Raw genomic sequence first — 26,645 nt, 5'->3', positions numbered from 1 at the left:
CGTTCCTTCAACTAGAGAACTGTCTTTCAAACAGAGGACTGTTTGTTGTAAAATAAGACATATCACAATGACAGAATTTTGGGGAAAATGTTCATTAAAGAAGATACAGAGCTAGCGAAAGAGCATTGTATAGTAACTGTCTTAGAGAATGAAGAAGGACTCCCAAGATGTATTGGGCCAATATTTTGTGAAAGTTAGGCAAAAAAAATATAACATACTATTTTCCCCAGATACTTCTGTTTTCTTTTTTTTTCTTTGCTGCTGTAGTTCATGTCCATGGTATTTTGTACTGGCTGCACAAGTCTAGACAGAATGGCAGTTTTTTTAATGATTAAAACATAAAACTCTTATTAAAGACAAACCAAACTCAGAATCAGGCCTGCTATAAATTCAGCTTATATATAGAAGCTGACAAATAATTTGAGCGTAAAATGGCATTAGAAAAAAAATGAGGAACAGTGGATATCCTTTTTGTGGTTATGCCTAGACTGTCTTTCTTCCACAGGTGACTTGGCTGACCCCCTCTATAGTCTCCCTCCACTGTCAGGCAGTGGACAGATCTTGGACTAAATTATCTTTTAATAAGTGGGTATGTGTGTGAGAGAGGAGTGAGTGTGCAAGTGTTCTGTACAGACATCTCTCCACGTGTATGTATTTATTGATTTACTATATTTATATCCCGCCTTTCTTGACTCCGAAGGGGACTCAAGGCGGCTTACAGCATAGGCAATAATTCAATGCCTTAAAACAATAGACATCCAATATAAAATTAAATAAAAAATTTAATTAAAATTTAAAAATGAGATTAAAAATATTTAAACATTTAAACATTACAATTACTTCTGTAAACCACGCTATCCACAATTATAATCCAGGCCATTCCAGTAATCATTACACATAATTCCAAGTCCATCTATTGCACTGTGTTATTCACCAAAGGCTTGATCTCAAAGCCACGTTTTCAATATCTTTCTCGGAGTAACGTTGCAGAACTCCAACAAAAGTGAAAAAACACAGAGAGTGTGTTTTATCTGAGAGAACAGCCCTCTAGGAATCTCTAGGGGCACATTTACACTGACCACTTAGTGCAAAGGACAAGCGAATCAGCTCCATGTAGCCAAATGACACGAAGAGCTGATCTAGGTTAACACACACCAGAACTGCTTAACGCTGCCTTGAACTGTGTTAACCAAAGTTACAGATTGCCCCCCCCCCTCAAGAATCCAGAGCAGATTGCGACTTTCGGCTCATGTAAACAGTTGGGCTGGTTCCAAGTTAGAACCGGCCGCAACTGTTTACATAGCTATCCCATGTTCTCCAGGCTCCGGCCCCGCAGGGACCTGGGTCCTGTGGTATAAATAATAGATATATTATTAGTTCATATAGTTTGTTGGGAATCTCTTAAACTGCAGTTTTCGAATGTAGACATTGCCAGAAACTATGGTTTGAGAAATCAGAAAAGCTTTAATGAAGTGGAGCATGATAAAGAAAAGGGCAGGGTGAGAAGATGTGGCATAGGCACAGCGCAGTCTAAAAAAACATGGCCTACTGGTCTGCTCTTACATTCAAATGACGTTATTTATATCCAGATTTTTTTAAAACAACAACAACAACATATTCTTCAGATTTCTATTCACCTTCAAAGACTTCATTCTCACATGAGACCCTAGCATACTTTTTCCCATAGGAGATGAATTTTATTTTGTGGTTCTATATTTGTCGACATTTTGTAGATTTTCAACTAAGGGTTTTATTTCCTAGGGAAAATGGCCTGCTAGATCAGTGCCCCTCAAGCAATCCAATGTAAGATTTCTATGTCAGCCCAAAATCTGTAAATAAGAATAAAAAATGAATGATTGTGTTTTGCCTTTTTTCTGTTTGACACAACTTACTTTCTCTCTAAAGACCTGTCAGCCTTACAGCTTATACCATCCTTTAAAAAAAAAGACATCAAGGTTCAGTATAGATTTACTAATCTGAAACCTTAGTACTTTCCGTTCCCCTATAATTACCTTCTGTTTGATCTTCTGTTAGTGTCATTTTGTGCTTTAAGTTTGTGTGATCTTTAATTGCAGAAAAGAAAATCTAATTGATGGTTGCTTCTCTCTCTTGTCAACTACACTGCTGTACTGTATATTTTCCTAGTAAGAATAATTAGATGTTTGTTAAAATGGTAAATTAGACAATAAAAACCAAGGACATTAATTAATACAATATGAAAGTATTGTTCAGGATGGTAGCATTTCTAACAACAAATTGAAATATATGTTGTTGTTTTAAATTCTATATATAAATAAGGCCATTTTGGATGTAAGAGCAGACCAGTGAACCATGTTTTATTTACAGATATGTTGCACCTATGACACATCTCCTCGCCCTGCCCTTTTCTTTTTATGCTCCGCTTCATTGAAGCTTTTCTGATTTCTTAAACCATAGTTTCTGGCAGTGTCTACATCAGAAAATCATAGTTTAAGATATTCCCAACAAGCTATATGAATCAATATCATACAGCCCTAAACATTTTCCTATGAAATAATATATGTTTATTTATCACCTTGATTTTCTGCCACAAATGTTCCATTTTGTCAGTGAATTCAGCCATCTCAATGACTTGATTTTTCAAATAATTTAAAAATTTGTCCCAAATATTTTTTAAGTCATTCCATACTCAGAAATTGACCTTTCAGGGCCAACCACATTTTTTTCTGTAGCCAGATTTCTTAACAAATTCACAACTCCATGAATGTGTAAAACGTAACAGAACAAGTAAAATGTCCAGGGGTTCAACTCTTTACCTTTGACAAATTAGTAATAATATGATTGCACTCTTTGCATCCAAAATAGTTGAGAAATAGATGAATCCACTGTGCTTGTTGCAACAATTACTTAAATAACTTATTGGTTTTCCTTCATTACACTTTTTGTTGCTTCTGTTTGTTTCTGTTTTTTTAAAATTAACATGATGAAATCCGTCTATGATTTTAGACATGTGCATTTTCTTTTTGCAGTGATTTGTGGTTTCCTCAGCCAAAAAAGACAGGACAAAACAAGAAAGCCATCAATAGTTACCATTAAACATAAGAGCAGCAGCCAGTTATAACAGCTGGAAAGGCAGTGCCTGGAGGCAGCATCATTCAACATCCTGTAGGGCTGGTCTTGGGCACCAAATAAAAAGAGTAAAATAGATTAAGACAAAGTGTTGCTGAAAGCTGGAAACCTGAATCCAGTCTTGCAGATAAAGGAAGCATTTGTCTCATACTTTTCTCCCAGTAGTTTCTCTAATCTCTTGATCCTGTCCTGGTCTGAATGTATTGAATACTGAAGACGTTTTACCCTAATTCTTCACAGTTAGTTATCAGCTTGATCATTGCATTGCATTACTTTATAATATCTGCATTTCTTCACTGTGTTAACTGTCCTCAAGTCATCTTTAACTTATGGCCATAGAGGTCCTCAAAAGCATCCTTCATACGTATATTTCCTGTGCATCTTTTGTAACTGTAGATTATTCCAGGAATTGATCTATTCATTTAGATTTTTAAATTTACAAAATAACATTATATTGACTTATCTTTTAGTCTTGGGTAACAAAACAGAGAGGAAGAGTTTACAATGAGAATGACTTAAGTTTGTTGGCTGAATTGAAGCTAAGTGGAAAGTAAAGTTTGACAAGTGAGAAGCTTATTGGAAATTCAATAATCTATTGGAAATTCCAGTGCACCATAACCTTATTGCAAAGGTAAAATGATGTCACCTCCGTTTGGCCAATGTGAATTGCTATAAACATAGAAACCCCTTGAAAACCACAAGTCAAGAAAAGTATGACCTTGTTAGAAGTCAACCTTTAAGACAAGTGATATTCATAAAGTATTAATGTACTAGCACACAGATAGCTCAGCTGTTAAACTGAAGAATCATGTCTTTAAATGGCCAAGGACTAAGAAATGCCACTACAAAAATATATTTGGTTAGCAGAGGATGGTTGTTTCTTTGAAGTAGAAATTTCAGTTGTAATTTGCTGTTGCCCAAAAAGAATATACACTCCCTTAAAACCTCTTAGTTAAAACATGCACTCAAGAGACAAAACAAAGAAGTCTTCTTTGAAAAATAACATATCTTGTTTACTAACAAACTGGTATATATTTACCATACAGGCACATAGTCTTTCAGGTATATCTGTATTTATTTATTTATTTATTTATTTATTTATTTGCTGTATTTGTATACCGCCTTTCTCAGCCAATCTGTGACTCAAGGCAGTTTCCAACAAATCAGTATACATAAAACATAATATAGATAAAAAAAGTTAAACAGTATAAAACATCACAAAAGCAGTAAAAACAACATCATCAGCGTCTCATTATTCTCAAGTGTTGTCTAGTTCCATTGACAGGTTATTCGATTTCCTATTTTAGCTACTCTGTGTTTGTAAACGCTTGCTCGAATAGCCATGTTTTAACTTGCCTCTGAAACGTCAAGAGAGAGAGAGCAGATCTGATCTCCCTAGGGAGGGCATTCCATAGCCAAGGGGCCACCACTGAGAAGGCCCTGTCTCTCGTCCCCGCCAAACGTGCTTGTGACAAAGGTGGGACCAAGAGCAGGGCCTCCCCAGATGATCTTAATGTCCTCAGTGGTTCGTAAGGGGAGATACATTCGGACAGGTCAGTTGGGCTAGAACCATTTAGGGCTTTATAGGTCAAAGCCAGCACTTTGAATTGGGCCCAGTAGCAAACTGGCAGCCAGTGGAGCTGGCGCAACAAGGGGGTTGTATGCTCCCTGAGCACCGCTCCTGTTAACAACCTGGCTGCCGTTCGTTGGACTAGTTGAAGCTTCCGCACCATATTCAAAGGCAACCCCATGTAGAGAGCGTTGCAGTAGTCTATACGGGATGTAACCAGAGCATGGACTACCGTGCCCAAGTCAGACTTCCCAAGGTACAGGCGCAGCTGTACCTATATCTGTATTCACTCAAGTCCATAAGCACACACATTCACCTCCAAAGAAGTGGTGAGAAGACTTATAACATTGAAGTCCAAAAGCAAACATGCATCCACCTCCACAGACCTACATACAAAATGGAGTCCTGTGCCTGAAGCCCCTCCCACACCAAAGAGGTACAGTAAAACTGGCAAACCAAAATGTACATACAATATAGGTTGATAATTATACACATTTACAAACAGTTAGTGGAGGCTTGGATGGTTGCCATTTCCAACAAAGCTAGACTCAATTGAGTAATTATATTTACTAGAAGAACGGTACACATCTAAAATGTTTAATGTGTAAGTACAATAAACATTTTATTGATTGCATTCAGATTAATGAGCTAGCATATATATGACACATATTTAGGGGTAAACAGCCTTACTATCAAGAAGATCAGACTCACTGACTGACTTCTGCAAAGAAACATATATTAGCATACATAGATGCATACATAGATGTCACATAGATGATTATAATATTCTGATAAAAAATTTCATTTCTTTGTTTCACAGATCAATTTATTTTATTAATCTGCAAATCAAAGCAAACCCATTAGCAGCTATGGACTAATTCCTCATGTTCTTTCCAGCCATTTACAAAAACTCAGTTATTATCTCCATGTGTGATAATATGTAAAGGGAAGTTGTGCAATATTATATTTTACTTTCCATTAGTCGTGAAGTCCATCATTTTCTTATAATGGCATAATACAGATTTTGTTCTCTAATATTGTATTGTACATATGAGTCATCCACTTACAGTCATTCTTAATGAAACAACCCAATACTCTTAAGGATTTATAGGAAGGGGTAGACAAAACATGGCCCTCTAGATATTGTCAGCATAGCCAATAATGAGGAATGCTGACAGTTTCAGTTCAAGAATAGCTGAAAGGCTGCACTTTGCCCACCTCCCTTGTAGAGGAATGCCTTGCATAGTTTAAGTTACACTCCTCAAAAAGTCTGCCGAGGAGAGAGCTCCAGCAAATGCATCAGAACTATCTACTGGATAAACAAACATAGGATTGGGCTTTCACTCAGTTTTAAGTTGGAGAGGAAAACTTGATTCTTTAACATATGGGCGGAGATTTTCAATTACTCTCTTTTCCTCCTCAAGAGGTAGAGTGACACTCACTAAAGCACAATTCAGCTCTTACTTTCTCATCTATCAAATTGTAAGAAGAATAAAGAGACATATGTCATGAAGATATTGTAAATTTGAGTATGCGGTATTGGTCTTGATCCATAGTGATTCCATCTCCTGATCAGGTATTTCTTCCAACAATCTCCCACTGTACATTGTGCCTGTACCTTGTGATAGCTACTTGAGATAACATCTGGATTCTGTAGTTGTACAACCAATCTCAGTGATCGACAGCTGACAGGGCATTCTATGAAGTAGTGCAGAGACTCCCATCATCTTGGAATGCTTCAGCATTTACACTGTAACCATCTTGTCTGGGATACTTTGGGGTTGCATAGCCTTCGTGGCAACTGTGATCTTATTTCAGATCACATATGCTGTGGTACATTTAGAGTTTAGTGTTCTATAATGGAATAGGTAGTCTCTTGGGACTGTCTGTAACATCTGCAAGAGTAATAGAATAGTTTGTACGGTCCACAACTAGAAAGAGATGAATGCAAATGTGTCATTTATGATGGTGCAGAAGTCTGTTAGATGTTCCAAAAATCATAAGTGCTGCCATGTTTAAAATTAGTTAGTTTCAAAGCCTTTCCAACAATATTCTCAAGGAAGATTTTGCATTCCAAATGTTAGAAAGTTATCTTTTTTTTTTTAGAGGAGGTTCCTCAGAAATTTACATGGAAGAGATAAGAGTATTGTGTATGAACTTCTGCATTTCTAATATACAGTACTTGTAAAAAGAGAGTACTGAAAGATCCAAAGTATAAACAAAATTCCTCTCCAAGGGTAGGAGAAAACAATAGTTGTCCATCAGGGAGTTTAAGTATAAATATTTTATAGTAACTAAATAAGCAAATTTTAGCCTGAAATCGTGGTTTTAGATAGTATATGCCCAAGAGTAAGCCCACTAAATTATATGGGCTTACTTCTATCTATGTGAACATTCATGGCAGTGCACTGTTATCCCACGAAACTGTCCGTTATGATAAATACACATGTTGATTGTCTAATTTGACTGTAGTAACAAAGCAAAAAGCTTCTACAGGCATGTGTTTTATCTTTTATCTTCTGTGCTTGTAAGTATTGCATCCTTGAGTAAAATGGATACTTTCACTGTTTTCTAAATGCAGAAGAGAAAGCTGTACCAAACAGCATAGTTGCAGAATACCTAGAAGAGAAGAAGAAATATGAACACCTGAAGAAGCAACAACCAAAGAAAGGAACCTCTCGTGAAGATCAGGTAAACTATCTGAATCATTGATCTGGTATGTAATTGAAGCCAGAGCGATTTTCTGCTTAGCAAGCTGTAATTAAGTGGCCTTCACATTGAGTTGTTTACCAAGGAACTTCTGTCTATTATAGAGGATTCTAGACTTTGCAATCAATTCAGTCACAGACCTCACCGTTGCCCTGTGTGGATGGTGAGCACATCCGGATATTGTCAATATTGCAAGGAAACATTGTTAACAATGAGAAAGCTGCCTTTCAGGAGCATTTGTCTGCTGATGTTTTTATTCGCACTCAACAGAGACACTTCTAACAGAATGCTACAGCAGTTATTTAAGAAAATGACAGTACACATACACACACAACTCAAACTACTGAGGATGGTGCTCATGCTTTATGAAACTTGTGCATAGCCTTCTGTAGAGCAGCAGCATAAAGCTCTCCAGAGACCTTTGCAAGAGAATAAACTGCTCCACATCCTTCATTCAGAAAGTGAAGGATTTCCCATTCTAGAAGATGGCAATTCAGTTCTGTTTGTATTGAGATCTGCCACTGTATTCAGTACATTGGAACAGCATGGATTGAGTCACATGAAACTGGATTGAGGCAAAATACTTGACATGAAACACTCAGAACAATCAACTGGCTGTCAACCTTTGGATATCTCTTTAGTACACATAATCATTAACACACATATTTCAAACTAAAACAATATGTTTAGTCAACTTATTTTACAACAGAACATAAAATTTCCTCTCCTTGAATACATAGTGTGTAGTTAAGACAGACTGGCATGGTTAATGTGTGTTTTAAATAATATACTTTAATTCCAGACACTGGCACTACTGGACAGATTCAAATCAAAACTAAACCAGGCAATAGAAGAAACTCCTGAAAATGAAGCATCTGAACCTGAAGTTGAGAATGATGAAGGATGGTAAGGAATTGTTGGATTCAAATTTTGCCTAGAGAGAAATACAATAGTGTTACATCCCTGTGGTTCTGCTGATTGGGGAAGAGAGGACGCCAAGTTCTTTGTACTAGGCAACCTGAATGAAACACATTAATTTGCGTGAATTGCAGTTAGTCCAGCTTGACATCTCAGCTGGTCATTGAGGAAGATAATTGAAATATACAAAGGAGAAAGACAGACTAACCCCGAGGCACAGCCCTGATGTCCAAACCATAGTTTGAGCAGGAAGGTTGTTCTTCATATTGGAAAGTGACAACTCCTACCTTCATAAAAGTTCACTTTCTAAAAATGAATATATAACTAACTAATCATTTCTCCCATGCTATAATATACTGTAACATTTGAAACAGTTGCTTGTTTAATAGGTTACAGTTCATGCTAACAAGATTTCCCCTAAGGCTTTTTAAAAGTCAAAAGAAAATAGTACTAAATATTTATTGGAAGACAAAACACGGAGGTGATGGTGGAGACATAACGCCTTGAGTTGGCATGTTACAAATAACAGTTCTTGCTTCTTGTACATTTTGTGAGTAAAGGACATCTTCCTAGCGTTGTCTTAAAGACTTTGCCTGCCAAAGGATATCTTCATTTGTAAGAGAAATGAGAACACTGAATGTAAACATGGATGTAGTTAAATGGTCTTTGAAATATGTATCTATTTTTTCTTAGATTCTTTAGGAGTTTGCATTTATTAGAGGTAGCAAAGAGGAATAGGGCCTGCTGGGTTTTACTGGATTTGCAGCTACTGTGAAAATTTTGACTGTTTTGAATTACTTGCAAGAATCCTATATTATATGGCAGACACGACCTCAGTTTCTGTATTGCTGTGCAGTTGTGGTGGTCATGGTATGGCCATAGCAATATTAAAGGTAGAGGAAATGATATGATTGGTTTTGTTATTGCCACAAAGAATAGATTGATCAAATTTAAGTTTAATTTGAAAGGATATCTCATCTTAATTACATATTATTTTGTATTCTTTTTAAACAAAAGGTCTTGCCAAAGGCTGGCATTAGTTAAATTCTGCAACAGAAAGTTCAGAGGGAATATTCAGCAGCCACTATCTGGACCATTTGTATGCCTAAACTTGAGTTGAATCATGGAAGTTTTCATTTTCATTCTTCAGTTTTAAAGTACTGCCATTAAATCATACATAATATTTGGTTCACTGTAGACAAGTGAGAAGGACTTTGTGTATTCTCCTAGAAAGCTATGTTGCTGCTCTTTTACTGGAGACATGTGAAATTACTGTATAAATTGAATAGCTAAACTTTTAATCCACAGTGTTCATGGCCAAACTGCAGACTAGATGTTGCCTGCTAAGAGGTTTCCCATAGCCACCATCAATAGCTAGTATCTAACCTTTTCAAATACCAGCAACCAAGTGGTGCCCCAGATGTCAAAAGGTTGCTGACTTCTAATCTAGATTATCACCTCCTTTGCAGCCTAAGGTAGTTTTTTTTTCCTTTTCCTGTGGTCCCACATTGGTTATGAAGTTGTACAGTGTTCCCTCGATGTTTCGCAGTTCACTTTCCGCGGACTCGCTGTTTCGTGGTTAGGGCTGAGAATTAATATTTTAAATATATTTTTATACATTTTGTGGTTTTAAAACATCGAGTCCGCAGAAAACGAACCACTGCTTGCAGGGGGCTTCTTCTTCCCACCCCGCCCCTGGTTTGGCCAGGGCCAGCTTCCCCATCTCATCCTGGCAGCCTTTCTAGGCTGCCCTGGGCCTCCACAGGGCTCCATGGCAGCCAGGACCAGCTTCCCCACCTCGCCCCAGCAGCCCTGCGGAGACCACGGAGCCCTCGGAGGCCCAGGGCAGCCCTGCAAAGGCTGCTGGGGCAAGGTGGAGAAGCCAGCCTTGGCCAACCAGTCACGGAAAGGCTGCCGGGCGAGGTGGGGAAGCCAGCCATGGCCAATCTAGCGGTGGGGCCTGCCGCTGGTTGACCAGGGCTGGTTCCCCACCTTGCTCTGGCAGTGTTTGTAGGGCTGCCCTGGGCCTCTGGAGGGCTCCGTGGTCTCCGTAGGGCTGCTGGGGCGAGGGGGGGAAGCTGGCCCTGGCTGCCACGGAGCCTTGCGAAGACCCAGGGCAGCCCTGCAAAGGCTGCCAGGGCGAGGTGGGGAAGCCAGCCCTGGCCAGTCCAAGCAGCTATTTGTCATTCTTCCTGCCCTTCTTTGTCTCTCTTCTGTCTCTCCCCCCATCCTCATCTCATTAGAAAAGAGATGGAAATGTTGTGGCCTATGGCTTTTGCTGCCCCAGTACCCCCACCCCCACCCCCAAATTGCCCTCAAATCAACTGCTTCTCCTCCTACTTGTGCTTATGAACAATGGGTTTGCTTTACACAGAATAAATTCAATAAATTCAATAACATCCATTGTGTCTTCTGTGGATACCTTTTACCAACGTAGAGTCCAAAATTGTTACTCAGAAGTACTTGTTTGTGTTCCTCTGTCTTCTTTTGGGAATGAAACCATAGTTGATACATTTTGAAACATATTAACATGCACATTGACCTCATTTCATACAGTTCCTTCCCATTGTCCAAAGTAGCAAACTACGTTTCTTGTTTTCCCAGAAAATCTCCCCCCGCCCCTTTGGAGAACAAGCATAAGCCGTAGACTGTGGTTTGTCACAAGCAGGAAAGAATTGAGAGAATATGACTTCATGAGCGGTGTAGGGGGCATGTCCACGCAGGGATCCCTATTGTAAGCTCATTCATAGAGTGCCAAGCCAATCTTTACATTTAATTTGAATCAGGACATAGCCTGATATACATGTAACAAGAGTAGGGGTAAACTAGAGCGGTAGATACTTCCTATCCATTCTGCTACTCTGGAATAAGTGGTTTCAGTATCATAGCATTCAGTATTTAGAAAACTATAAAAAGTGCACAGAATCTTATGAGGGGAAAAAACCATTGGGATTCAAATTCCTCTGCTCCCCACCCATTTTCAGGGTCCTTAACTAGATTGGGTGGCTGGATCCAATTGTGGCAAACCTGAAGGAATGTATAATGCTGACTTCCAACCCACTCCTCAAAATATGGCAGTACGCTGTGATTATTTATTATATATGTTGTGTATGCGTGTGCTTGTGTGATATGCATAAATTATATGATATCTAGACCCTTTTGTAGGTTATGGTTGCTGCTTTTATGGAAAGTGAAATCCAGCCAGTATGCCGTGCACTACTGTCAGGGTGTGTTATCTGAAGCAAAATGATTGCCTGTAAGACATTCTTATGTGTCCACATGAGTGGCCACACATTGAGGTATAATTTTCATTTTCTGTCAAGATAGAAGCCATTACCAATTTGTTATATTTTCTTTTATTTGGCAGTATTTTCTCTCCCTGCATTTTTGGCTCAATTGCCCTGTTGGCATGGAATACAGCAGACAATTGGGTACTTTTCAGACGTATTTTACTTCTCTGTGCAAAAACATTTTTAAAAAATTACAACTCTACTGTAAACAGTGTGTATGGTGTTTGATAATTACTACCAGATTTTACTGTTTTACAAGGCATTTGAGGAAGCATTGTTAAAAGATCTAACACAAGATGGATAGAATAGAGTTTCGTTCTAAGGTTGAGAAACTTAGTGGGACATACCTCTGAAACTCAGCAAAAGTTCTGTCTGCTGGTTCTCCTGTCTCCACAAAACAAAGCTTCAGAATGTTTAGTGCGTATAAAACACAGGTTGTAAATGCTGACAGGACACTTCTACAGCTGCTGATGGGGCCTCATGCAAACCGACACAGTCCTTGTCCACATGACAACTTAGATTTGGCACAGAAAGGACGGTTACAGCATTTTTTCATCTTTTTTTGGCTGTGGCTGAAGATGAGGTGTTCAGTGCTGATAAATTTAACAGTAACTATTTTCATTACTGTTATTAAGAAGGTGCTCTTGATGCCTTCAGATTTTTTTGTTCCAATTTTTTGTTTATGACTTCAGGCTCTCCCTCATCTCCCATCCTAACATCACAGGGGGCATGTTAGGACAGTATCTCAACTTCACTAGCAGCTTCCAATTGAGTTTCCTTTGGGGTCCTTTGCCAATGTTCACAGGCAGAATGTTTTATGCTCTGATAGGTTCAGCACAGAGGAGTACATGGATGAACCTGAGGGACAGACCTTCCATGAGTTTGTATGAAGGCCTTGTGACTATTAGATTAGGGGAGGCATTTTACTACAGCTGAAGTGTTGGGAGAGTCCGTGCTAAGGGTCCATGTGGTAAACACCACAATGGCTGCTTCAGTGTCTCTTGGCATGATACATGCTTCAGCAGGAACATGACCAGGATAGTGGAGATATATGGAACAGCTGGTGACCCTAACTGTTTTTGTGAACATGACTGGATGGGACTCTCTAAGAGCCAGAGAACCAGGAGGGAGATAAGAAGGCCACAGAAGAAAGGTAGCATAGGTCTTTGGAGAGATACCACTGCCAAAATACAATGCTCTCTTGTTAAAGTGTGGCATTATAGAAGAATTGTCCTGGCAACTGCCTGTGCAGAAACCACCTCTGCCCTATTGCCTTACTCTGAAGAAGTCACTTTTCAAAAACATAAATGGGCTGAGAAGCTCCATTATTCAAAACAAATCCCAGCTGACCTGGGAGGTAGATGATGTTCCAACTTTTGTGTCAATGAAATTCTTATATGTGTCATCAGTTGTGGCACTAGATATATTTGTGTGTGTGTTTCGGAGGTAAAAATAATACAAGAGGAAATGTTTTCCTTTCACTTCACCTCTGTTTCACTTCACCAGCATTGACATCATCTGCCTTGACATATTCTTGTAACTAAGCCACTTTGTGGATTCTGGCCAGAACGACTGAATTTAGGCAGGATAAGTCCCATTGAACAAAGCAACTTAGTGGGTTTCTTTTGGAACAAAACTGCAATCATGCCCCGGTTCAGAGAAAATAGAAACTCCTTCATTCACAACAATGGCATATGGTAGAGGTTCCACACACACCACTGTGGGATGTGCACATAGCCAGTTACTTTACTTGAAGACAGTACAGTAGAGTATTCAGTTTGTGGCAGTTCTGCAGTTTGTTAGGAGATGGCCATGTCTTCACCAAAAGAGTTCCCATGAATATGTTGGAATACTAATATATATATATATATATATATATATATAGAGAGAGAGAGAGAGAGAGAGAGAGAGAGAGAGAGAGAGAGAGAGACTGGAGTCCAATTGAATCAATTGTTGAATGTGAATTAATATGTATTTAGATCCTATTAATTTAATGGATCTACCCTAGTAGAGACTAACAATAGGACTCAGGTAATTATATCTGCATATCTCTGCATCAAGCAAGCTTAATAGTTAATAGTTAAGAATTGTGGGTTGTCTTTGATGACTTTGTATAAAATACAGTAAAATATGTGATGAGATAGTTAAATGTGTCACTGTGTCACACTTTGTTCTCAAAATCACCATTCTGAAATAGAAAACAACCATATATTGCATTGAAGATGTTTTTCTGAGATGTAGAAATATGAAAGAGAGATAACATTTTTTTAAAAGATCCAGAAATAGTGACTTCCAAACTAGAGAAGGAATCTGCACAGCGATGCATAAAGTTGGGGAAAATTACATTTTGGGGCAGTGGCAGTGAAAAGTAACTTTTCTAAGCTAGAGTATACATTAGAATGAATAGAGTATACATTAGAATGAAAAGTTTGTTATAAAATTCATTCTGGAAAGGTCAAACCATTAAATATAGAATAAAAAAAGTACACTGCACACTCAAGCTCCAAGACTATCAGGCTTTGCAATAGAAGATTTGAAATAAACAAACTATACATACACAGTAAAGAAAAATATCAACTTTCATTCTTTCTCTGTTATGGCATGAGAGGGCAGCTTTCACTTAGCATGGACTCACCCCAATTTGGCAATTGGATGCAATAGATTTAGTTCCTTTCTGCTAAGTGGTTAAATATTTTTGATTATGGGCATTCTTGTTTGGATTTAGGTTAAGTTGGTTTAAGAGTCTGTTATATAAATATATTCCACTCTGGAAGTGATTACACCAGCAGTTACAAAAGCATGCACAACCTGGGTTTATATATGAAGTAAGATAGTTAAATGCATTCCCTGGCAGTGATTCTCGTGTGCAGCATCAGCCTATTCCAGTGTCTGCATTCCAGACTTAGATGTGCTTCATTTTTGAATGCTTCCTAAAGCATTGACATGCTAAGGACCTTGCTCCTGACTAGAATAAATTTTTCCAAGGACTCATAAATGTTTCAGTAATTACAAGGTTTGCATGAAAAGGCAGATTGAGAATATATTTTCAGTTTTGACGACATCTTGGGGAGATAGGGACTTCAGATCTTCATTTCAGCCATGAGCCATAAACTCCAACAAAATTCATGGCCCTGTTACATGAGCATCTCATAAAATAGACCTCATGTAAATTGATGTGACTTTTCTTCTTGGAAGAGTGGAAGAAAAAGCATAACAAACCACCAAACGTCCTATGATATTGAAAGGTTTGTCACAAATTTGGCATGCCAGAGGAATGTTTTTTACTCCAATTCATTTGGTATTAACAGGAGATAGCCTTGTTGTTGTATGGTTCACAACAAGTTTGAGTCACTCTAATAACCAAATGAGGTCCCCCAAGAAAGAATGATGCCTTAGGTCTGCTTACAAACACTCTGTCTGAGGAGTCACATGGATCATATGCAAGAGAGTCTGCTTTAGCCATTGTGGGTCACTGGGTTGTTGTAGGTTTTACAGTCTGTTTAGCCATGTTCTAGAAGTATTCTCTCCTGACATTTTGCCTGCATCTATGGCAGGCATCCTCAGAGGTTTTTAAATGCAAATGTACATTGTACTGTCAATAAATTCCAAACACTTAATTTATCAGTTCTAGTGATTTTAATCTTTGTAAGAACAGGGGTTAATGTGAACATATTTTAATTGTTCCTTGTCAAATTAGCTACTTTGAGAACTGCAGGTAAGGCAGAGGAAACGGAAAGCTGAAGGGGTGGCAAACATTTTCACTACTGGACCAGCGGAAAATAGCAGTGCTCCAATTCTGACAGTCCACACTCCCCAATAAACAATTCTGAAGTCAATGTTTTCCATCACAGCTATGTTTAAATCCAGGGATCTGCAAACTACGGCCAGTGGACTGGATGCAGCTCTCCAAGGCCATTCTCCGACCACCACCCTAAACTTTAGACTTAGAGTCACCTTAAGTCTAAAACAACCTGAAGGCACACAACAACAACAATCCTAATTAACTTGACTATCTCATCAGCCAAAAGCAGGCCCACACTTCCCATTGAAATACTAGTAAGTTTATGTTAGTTAAAATTGTCCTTCATTTTAAATATTGTATTGTGTGTGTATTGTTTTTGCACTACAAATGAGATGTGTGCAGTGGACATAGGAATTTGTACTCCCCCCCCCCCCAACAGTTTGAAAAGGCCCTCTGTTTTAAAAGTTTGAGGACCTCTGTCATAAAGTAACAAGGAAATTCTACATATAACGGAAACTATTCTGTTCATAGTTTTCCTACAAAGATGGTGTATCTATTACATTTCTACATGCATACATTAATGACTGTTCAGACTGATGAATACACTTTATTTTAATTTCATTGTGGATATAAATCAGACCATCATTGACTCGATTAATTAAATTTATTTTTCCCTCTTTCCCCATTCTTTCCCCATAGACTAAACATAGCCAGTTCCTTCATCTTTGCCTCATAAGTCTGGTATTCCAAATCTTTTCTTGGTGGATTTTTTTTTCTGAATCTTTCAACGTTTTGTCACTCTTCCCCTAAAGTTATAAATCCCAAAACTCAATGTAAGTAATCATTGAGAAGTCAAATCACTTGGTGTTGGTTTTTGTGTTGTCCTATACAAACTTTTCCTTTTAAAGATGAAGACATTTTTATGCTGCTGTTTATCACATCAAATTACAAAATAGTATAAAGCATAGAACAAATATGAAAAAGACTGAAAACAAGGTAATGCAGATAAAACAGAACAGAACCAAATTTCCCTATACTTGTATACATGTACATCAACAAAATATATTAAAACACCTACATAAAATGGTTTCTGCCTGCTGTCTAAATAACAACAGAGCTGGTAGCAAGGACACCATTTGAAGTAGGGCTTTCTACAATGGATTTGCTTTGCTGAAACAGTTCCTTATACCTTTGATGGAATTGTTAAATTGTTAAATAACAGCAGATCTGAAGCTAAGCAAATGATTTTGGATAGGATTTTCTACAACCAATTTGCTGTGCTGTTCTGGACTATTCGAAGAAAACATATTGTCATCACGAATCGTCAACATGGCTTTATCAAAAACAAGTCATGCCAGATTAATCTGATCTCTTTTTTCAATAGTGTTACAAGCTGGGTAGATGCGGGGAATGCCGTGGATGTAGCATACCTGAATTTCAGTAAGGCCTTCAACAAGGTCCCCCAGACCTTCTGGCAAACAAACTAGTCAAATGTGAGCTAGACAAACCTATGATTAGGTGGATCAGTAATTGGTTAAATGTACAAACCCAAAGGGTGCTCACCAATGCTTCCTCTTCATCCTGGAAAGAAGTGACGAATGGAGTGCCGCAGGGTTCCGTCCTGGTCCTGGTACTGTTCAACATCTTTATTAATTACTTAGATGAAGGGTTAGAAGGCATGATCATCAAATTTGCAGCTAATAATCCAGAAGACTGGAGCAGAATTCAAAACAATCTTAACAGATTAGAGAGATGGGCCAAAACTAACAAAATGAAGTTCAACAGGGACACTCCACTTGTATTGCCACTATAGTCATGTTGTTGTTCATTCGTTCAGTCGCTTCCAACTCTTTGTGACCTCATGGACCAGCCCACGCCAGAGCTCCCTGCCCGCCGTCACCACCCCCAGCTCCTTCAAGGTCAAGCCATTCATTTCAAGGATACCATCCATCCATCTTGCGCTTGTTCGGCCCCTCTTCCTTTTTCCTTCCATTTTCCCCAGCATAATTGTCTTCTCTAAGCTTTCCTGTCTTCTCATGATGTGGCCAAAATCCTTCATCTTTGCCTCTAATATTCTTCCCTCCAATGAGCAGTTGGGCTTTATTTCCTGAAATATGGACTGGTTGGATCTTCTCGTGGTCCAAGACACTCTCAGAAGTTTCCTCCAGCACCACAGTTCAAAAGCATCTATCTGCCTTCACTCAGCCTTCCCTATGGTCCAGCTCTCACATCCGTAAGTTACTACAGGGAATACCATGGCTTTAACTATGCGGATCTTTGTTGCCAGTGTGATGTCTCTACTCTTAACTATTTTATCGAGATTGGTCATTGCTCTCCTCCCAAGTAGTAAGCGTCTTCTGATTTCCTGGCTGCAGTCTGCATCTGCAGTAATCTTTGCACCTAGAAATACAAAGTCTGTCATGGCCTCCACATTTTCTCCCTCTATTTGCCAGTTATCAATCAGTCTAGTTGCCATAATCTTGGATTTTTAAATGTTTAACTGCAACCCAGCTTTTGCACTTTCTTCTTTCACCTTGATTAGAAGGCTTCTCAGCTCCTCCTCGCTTTCAGCCATCGAAGTGGTATCATCTGCATATCTAAGGTTGTTAATGTTTCTTCCAGCAATTTTTACCCCAGACTTACAATCATAGTCATACATAGAATTGGAAGAGAACCCAAGGGGCCATTCAGTCTAACCCTCTGTCATGCAGGATCACAACATCAAAACATTCATGACAGATGACCATTCAGCCTCTGTTTAAAAACCACCACAGTAAATAACTTCCTTAACTACATTTCAGTGTAGTGGAAAATCCTTGATTGGTTAATTTCTTTTCTGGAGAGAAGGGGAGAGAAAGAAGTGGGAGGCGGGATATTACATAATGTCTTCAAAATTCTTCTGCCAACATTGTAGTTTTTATTAATGCTACCAAAAGTTACTTGTATTACAAAAACTGTTTGTCTTACATTTTGTCTTTGTTTGAACTAGGGATGTGACCTTTAAGATTCTGTTTCTTGTTTACTTTGCACATGTAAAGATTGAATTATATATTGAATTACAGAAAATATAAAGATGTATAGCAGTATATGCAGTAAATGTAAATCTTAATAGAATTAGAAAATGCTGATATAATAACAAAGGAGTATTGTGTTCCATCTCTCCAGCTGCTCCCAGACATCAACTTCCTCATTATATGCTGGGTGCTGAAACAGAGTCTAGAAAGTGTGCTGGATATATACAGGTATATTTTCCCATTGAAGGAAAAACTGTCTAAGTTTTTCTCAGCTAGACGATCTCACAATTAATTAACTTTTGCTGGGGCACTGAAATTGTGGTTCCAGTCCTGCTGAGCTATCTGGAAATATTTCAGTAGACCTCTGGAAGAAAAAATGTGAATTCTGTGGAAATAGATGGGACTAGAATTGAAGCACTGTTTGGCAAATTGCTGCCATACGTAGAACACATAGCTCGGTCCATACACTTGGTATCACTACTTCTTAAATTGTGAGTCTTGACCCTAAATGGTCCCTTTAAGGTCCCAAAAAGTTTGGCTGTTTTAGACATTTACACTAATCTGTTGTGCAATATTTACAGTGCACTCTGCCAAAGATGCTTCAGCTATACTTCATAAAAAAGGAAATCAGCCTGTCTAACAGGCCTTGCGAATGCTGATTTATTATCAGTACATGTTTGATTTTTATATCTGGAGTGACTTAAACATTTCTTAGGCCAAAGGGGGTCTTGAGTGTTAGAGCATGAAAAGTGAAATGGGCACCATAACGAGGGCAAGGAATAACGTCAAAGTCTCGGGAAAACAGAAATTGAAGTGTTGAACAGTTGGTTCTCTGTCACCTAAGCTTGCCATACTGTCCTCATGCTTTGTGGAAGAAACTGCCCTTTTACTAGTGTGAATATCTGTCAACTTCTACACATGGAAGTGAGAGAACGACAATTTTGCTTTCACTTCAAGGAGCAACATGTTCCGAATGGGTGAGCTTTAAGATATCTTTTGAGTAAATAGGCTGGAACATATTCCAGAACACTATGCTGCATTTTCACATTTCTTAGACACCTACATGTTCAGGCATCCAAGATTTAAATAGCTGTGGTCATAAAAACCAGAACTGCCTATACTAGATAAGGGATTGATTGACGAACTCAGCACGTCTTCACAACTGTCTGGGTCTTTTGGGAGATAAGTCGTGCAGTCATCTATAATACGTCTGAAACTGTTTGGGTTTGCCAGCTCCTCTTATCCACCTTACGTGGGTCAACTGTCTACTTGCTTTGAGACCTGGAGGTCAGCCGAATGCCTTCAGGATAAGAGCTACAACAAGGGCATTAGACTAATTGAATTATTGTCCTGCTCCAATAAGAAAGGTTTCCTGTACCTTAGAAGACATGCTTTGTAACTCTGTGTACATCAGTATGCTGTCTGGGATGACATCTGGCCTTCACATTATCATGTCTCATATCCATTTGCACTACTGGTATGTTCTCTTTAAAGTGCTTGGTTAATCTGTTTTATCAAAACATTTGAAGTATGTTTCTGTGGCAGTTTTGGGAAATGTTTTAACTGTAGTGTATGTGTGAACTCTTCCTGTAAACGACAGAACAAAGGCATCATGTCTGTGCTTTGCTCAGTGGAAATACTGGAAGCATAAATCATAATGGTTTTATATGTCTGTGTTTCTGATGTGATTGCAAAACCCAGTCGCATTTTTTTAGTAGCACTGTGTCAAGGCTGCAGAGTTCTGATAGCTTGGCTTTTCATAGACACATTAATATCCCACTAGACAGGTTGTTCAGAATGTTTTAAGACCAAAATGACCACTTTGGGCCTCTTAAAAGAGTAGGGGCAGAGAGATAAATCTGTTCGGAGCAGCTTTTACAAAGTAAAAGTTACATTGCCATCAACTCAATTTCTGCAAATAGTCGAACATTTTCCAGGAGAGGCTAGATTAATGAAATGCTCAGTTGCATATGCCTTTAGTTTACTAGGTGATATAATGCAGCAAAATGTTCGTGGGCATATGTGTATCTCCGAATAAGTGTGCATAAACAGAACTAACACTGTAGCTTAGCCCTCTGAAAGTTGCTCTTAAAACCTACTTTCTGATAATCCCAAAAGCCTTAGAACATATTTCAGCTGTTCTCACATAGAATCATAGAGTTGGAAGAGACATCATGGGCCATCCAATTCAACCCCCTGCCAAGAAGCAGGGAAATCACATTCAAAGCACCCCCAACAAATGGCCATCCAGCCTCCATCTAAAAGCCTCCAAAGAAGGAGCCTCCACCACACTTTGCTGAACAGTTCTCACAGTTAGGAAGTTCTTTCTAATGTTCAGATGAAATCTCCTTTCCTGTAGTTTGAAGCCATTGCTCCACGTCCTAGTCTCCAGGGCAACAGATAACAAGCCAGTTCCCTCATCCACATAGGCTCTTCAGAAAGTAGGCTGTAACCAATCAACCCCCCCCCCCCCCCCATTCTTCTTCTTTGCAGAAAAGCACAGATATTTAGCTGACTAAGTATAGCAAAAGAAAGTATTATAATTCTGTATCGGTACCTCTGGAAATTCAATATACGTGAATTAGCTAAATTGGGTTGTTGTAGGTTTTTTTTTTTTTTTGGCTGTATGGCCATGTTCTAGAAGCTTTCTCTCCTGATGTTTCACCCGCATCTATGGTAGGCAACCTCAGAGGATGCCTGCCATAGATGCAGGCGAAACATCAGGAGAGAGTGGTTTTAGAACATGGCCATACAGCCAAAAAAACCTACAACAACACAGTCATTCCAGCCATGAAAGCCTTTGACAATACATTAGCTAAATTGGTTTGCAGAGTCCTTGCATCATATGAATTACTATCTCTGCTCACTTTAAACCCAATTTGAAACTCGTGACCTGTATTTTAATCTCTGTTCTGTGTATGTTTATATGTATTTTATAGAAATATGTTTTAATATGTATCTTTTATAGAAATACCCTTAATATACATTTTTTTAAAATTACTATGTTGATATGTTTTAAACATGCTGTAACCCAGCCCAAGTCATGAGGAGAGGTGGGTAAGAAATCGTTGTTGTTGTTGTTGGTTTTCAAAAAATACAGTCTTCAAACATTCTGAGGGCTCATTTACAGTATCATATGCAGGCAGTCACCAAGTTACAAAAAGTCTTTTTCAGTGTAACTGTAGCTAAAAATGTATATCTTTTAGCCTTGGATAGCATAGGGAAGGATTAACACCCCTGTGGTGTTTATTTTGTTGTATGTGTCCTGTTCAGAAGATTTCGCTGCACTTTCTGTCCTTGTGATAATTGGATTTTGAAAAAAATGGCTTGTTGTGGAAACAAAGATTGGTGATAAAGCTTCAGTGGAGACGGTTACATTTATCTCACTTCTTGTTTCTTTACCATATTATACCCAACCCTTCTCATCCTGGAGGGGACTCAAGGCAGCCTTACAACAGGCAGCAGTTCACCTCCTTTGTAACTATGTCGTCTCACCCCCGTTTGTATCTAGGAGTCACTTGTAACTTTGATATTTGTAACTTGGGAACTGTCTGATGCAATTTGAGAATGCTGTTTAAACTGCATTATAGAGCAGTGTAGACAGCCTGGGGAAAGCAGTATTCTGCATCTCTTTGAATGTTTCTTCTACTCATCTTAATTGATAGTACTATTACTACATAATGGTCGCTTAGGAAGACTGTCTGTATCTCTCAGATGTGTTGGAATAAAGACTTTTTCTTCTTTCAAATGTGCTCTTATTTTTAAGGGATAGTTGCGCTTCACTATCACAACTCTACATCATTAGGAAATTCACGTTCAAATACCAAGCAACCTAAGAAGCAATGCCAAGTCTAGTGAGAAATTTTCATAGTTTTGGGGAAGTTGTACTTCCATCTCTCTTGTGTTTATTTTCTTTAAGAATTAGCCTTTGTCTTTTTCCAGTAATGGTAACTGATGCTTAGCTGTCTTTTGTAACTAGTTGGAGACTGAAAATACTGTCATGCCTCAATTTTGGTGATTTATAACTAGAAAAAAATCCATATTTAACCAACTGAATCTTCTGTTACAATTTCATGGTTGAGTGGGATTTACGCCTCTGTTTCTCAAAGTCTTTGTCCAATGTTCAAACTATCGTATTATAAAATTTTTGTTCTCCTTTAGATAACTGCTCCATGATAAATATTTTAATGAAATATTACTTTATTTGCAATTGAATTAATAACATCAATTCATTGGGGTCTTTCTTAATTGTTCATTCACCACATTATGGGAGTCAGAAAACATAAGAGAGTGGGCAAAATCCTCACACTACTATAATAAAGTTGGTCCACCAGTCAGTATCCTTTCAGACTTGCTAATCTAACTAGAGAGTCCTTAACAATGGGCAGAGAGTTAGCAATGATACGTTGGGTCTGATCAAGACTTAGTATCTTTCTTCCCTTCTGGTACTATCATGAAGCCTGTTATAGGAAATTCTGCAGCTGTTGGATCCGGAAAATATCTTTGACAGTAGTGTGTTCCTGCTTTTCAGCTCCTACCAATTCTGGTGTCAAAGAATTAGCTCTTTTATTTAGAAAACAGACATTACATTTCTGTTAAAATAGGGTTTTTTTAAATAACCCTTTACTGCTGTCTTTTATATGCATCTGAATCTTTCTTTACTGCTTCTTTTGATGATTCTATAATTTTGTATTTCCATTACATTTTTCTGTAATTTTCTTATCCTATCCTTTTGAACTTTCAAATTTGCCCACGATGTGAAACAACAACAAAACAAACAACAATAACAACAAAAGTGTATTTGTATCCCATCCCATCTCCCCATTGGAGACTCGGGACAGCTCACAACAAAAAAAAAAGGTAGCTTTCGATGCCAAAAGTACTCAGCAAATAAACCAAATAATCAATATGATACAGGTAAACAAGCTAAAAATTAACAAATTAGGCTTCCTGTGGCTGCGTCCTGCTTGGCCTCAACACATACACTCACACACATAGAGTTCCAAGGAAAAAGAAGAGAAATGGAACCACTGAGCAATCTTTGTGGTCCAAATATTCCCAAAACTTGAAATTGTTTGTCAAATAATTCTGTCTCGGACGAGTCATTAATTAACTGGAGCATGTCATGGGCACAGAATTCTGTGAGTCTGCGGGCTGCAAATCATTGAAAGCATCCAGTGTTTTCATTTTGTGCTGTTGATGAACAGTGATGACTAACTAACGCTGCAGCAGTAATCTTCCAAGATGATTTAATTATGTCTGATGTCCACCATGGCTAATGTTGATAGCTTGTTCTAGCTATTAATGTAATGACTTTGTATGGTGATTTATGTAATGTAACTTTCAACAAAGCTTGAACTTCTCCCTTCTCATCATACCTACTTATTACAGATCTGTACTTCTAAATATACCATTACCAAAGAACAAGCATTAGCAAATTCCTTCTATCCTCCCTCCCTTACATCAGTAAAGAAATGCCTGAAATCTTAAGTTCCCTCTTGAGGGGGTCTGCCAGCTGATGATGAAGACTGTGATCTATCTTATGGGTTCCTAGCAAGCATTTGGGAATCAGCAATTTATTTATCCACTTCCATTGTTTTAGACTTGAGGTTTCTTTTAGCATTCTGGAGACCTAATTTAGGGCTTGAGAGATTTGTTTATGAACTCTCTTCAGTAATTAGTTTTATTGTTTGGAGTTTAGAGACAGAACATCCATCTTTCCTCCATTTCTTTCCTGCTAATTAGCCTTTTTATCACAGTTTTGGTCTTGTACCAAAATCTCTCTCGCTCTTTCTCGTGATTGATTAGATGTTCCCACTAGACTTTTAAAGTACACTCTCGGATTTGTAGGTCTTACACCCACATGCAGTCTACCAAGTATTGATTCTTTGTAGGCTGCATTTGTTTCAGTGCAACTTTTATGGGAATGAGTCAAAGTGAAAGGATGAAGGGAAATGGTGGAGGATATGCTATGTTTCTACACTGCTGAATTATAACTGTACTGCTTTCCAGGCCTAAATTAAGTGTAGAATGAGGATCAGACTGAAGATTGTAGGCAGATCTTTTAGTAGGGTACCTGACATGTTAGGTTCTTTTGCCATATGAAATAGCTGTATTCAGAAGAAACTAAAGAAGCAATCTACTTAGTTTAGTATTTAGAGCCATAGCAAACTAGGATTTTGCGAGAGCAAACTAAGCCAGCACGAGCGATGCTCCGCCTCTTTCTCCGCCTATTTCCCTTTGCTAGGGCAGCGTTGCGAGCAGACGCTCGTGCCGCAGCAAACTACAGGAAGCTTGCGCTCGGGCTTGCTCCGAAACCCCGCCTTTCCCCCCCCCCCCCCCGAGGCTGCTCTCTCTCTTGCTAGCGTGCCTGTTTTCCATTGCAGAGGGCAGGGATGCGAGCGTACGCTCACAGTTGAATTCTGCCAACTGCGAGAGTACACTCGCATCGCTTCCCTAGCAAGGGAAAACAGGCACACTAGCAAGAGAGAGAGCAGCCTCGGGGGAAAAAAGGCGGGGCTTCGGAGCGAGCTCGAGCACAAGCTCGCTCTCGCTTCCAGTAGTTTGCTACGGCTCTTACTGACTCTCAGGCCAAAGAGAGAAATTGTTGCTGATTTCCAAGTGTGAACCAAATAGAGTAAATGGATAGATACAAAGGATGTCAATGAGAATTCTAGTTATCTATAAATTTCAGACTGGTAATTTGTCTTGATTGTCTTTCATTCCAAATGTTCTCTTTTTGCATACTTTTGCTTTTTGAATCCAATTTAAGCCCATTGATTTCAGAGGGTCGAGACAGTGAAATCAAATTGTTGTCGGTCTGGTTTATATCAAGTATTCATACTTTCATCAAAGTATTTTCTTCTTTTTGATTTTCTTTTCACATTATATTTGCAGTTTGGTCGGTCATGTGCCCTCCCTTCCCCTCCCTTTTTTTTTCCTTTCTCATTCCTTCCTCTTCTATTCTTTACACTTCTTTCTCAATTTGTTTTTCTTCATGGCCTCTTCTGTTTCTCATCTATCTCTCCTCTTCCTGTGCCACCCGCTACTCTGCTGGATATGAAAAGAGTGCCAGCAAGTTCACTCTTCCAGAACAGCTAACATTTCTTTTCCTGGGGAAGGAGACCTCTTTTGCTTTGATCTGTGGATTCGCTCGTCTGTTTTGTCTGTCTGCCTGCTTTTGTGTGCTACAGTTCTGGGGCAAATGGGAAAAGAAGAGTGTCGCAACATTTTCTCTCTGTTGTGTGGAGGCCTAACATTTCAGTCTTTGGTTAACTGTTTTAAGAAGGGCACATTTCCCTCCTTTCATTCCCCTTTTGAGAGGGTTGACTGGAGGGCACTATAAAACAAAAAACATATTCCCACTGCCCATATTCAGGGCTGGGGTTTAACACAGCAGGTTAATCTCCAGCTGCAGTAAATCTTGCCAACCTAAAGGTTGACAGTTCGAAGCCCATGTCAGGCTGAGCTTCTGCCCTTTAGTCCAGCTTCTACCCACCTAGCAGTTTTAATGCAAGTAGATAAATAGGTACCGCTTAATCGGGGAGGTATTTAGGGTACTCATAAGGAAATGCAAGAAAAATGCCAAGGATTTGATCAAGGAGGAAGTTTACAAACAATTTATTTATTTTTATTTATTTGCTTTACTTCTATACCGCTTTTCTCAGCCGAAATGGCGACTCAAAGCGGTTTACATAATACAAATTATCACAACAATATCAACAAGCAATTAAAACACATTATACATGACATACAAGATCAAAAAACACTCATTATCATATCGTAGCGCCTCAACAACAAATCAGAATCAGAATCCGTTATCATAATCCTTTGTACCATTTCCTATGTTCGATTGTACCATCTTCCTGTATTCAATTGCACTATTTAGCCAAACGCTTGTTCGTAAAGCCAAGTCTTGACCTTCCTCCGGAACGCCAACAGCGAAAGGGCCTGTCTGATGTCTACAGGTAGGGCATTCCTCAGCAGGAAAAGTGGAGCGACAGCACCCCCATGGCCAGAAGTAAGCACAGCCTCCAAGATGCCGAAGATGGGAAAGCCTATATATACCTCTATCTATGAACAGTTGTTTGTCTTGTCAGTGTATAATGGCATTGAATATGTGGCTGTGATCCACTCTGAGTCCCCTTCAGAGTGAGAATGGTGGAATATTAATACTATAAATAAATAGCTCCCTTTACATGCTCACATGTATGCCATAAAGCATCATAACTTTGTCAGCTATCAGGTTTGGTAGGAACCTAGAGCTACTGAGTATGCAGACAACCGTCATCCAG

General features: G+C 38.8%; 1 protein-coding gene across 1 annotated transcript in view; it reads left to right on the top strand.

Annotated features, from left to right (window-relative positions):
- Positions 1-26,645, top strand: part of CWC27 (CWC27 spliceosome associated cyclophilin) — a 122,645-nt gene that overhangs the window by 86,095 nt on the left and 9,905 nt on the right. The window contains exons 12-13 of the mRNA XM_060761551.2: positions 7,260-7,369; positions 8,190-8,293. Of these exons, the coding sequence (XP_060617534.2) occupies positions 7,260-7,369; positions 8,190-8,293 (214 nt within the window). The remainder of the gene's footprint in view (positions 1-7,259; positions 7,370-8,189; positions 8,294-26,645) is intronic.

The sequence above is a fragment of the Anolis sagrei genome, chromosome 2 (genome assembly GCF_037176765.1).
Source record: "Anolis sagrei isolate rAnoSag1 chromosome 2, rAnoSag1.mat, whole genome shotgun sequence".
Taxonomy (NCBI): domain Eukaryota; kingdom Metazoa; phylum Chordata; class Lepidosauria; order Squamata; family Dactyloidae; genus Anolis; species Anolis sagrei.
The sequence above is the reverse complement of the archived record's forward strand: the minus strand, read 5'-3'. Positions and strand labels throughout refer to the sequence as shown.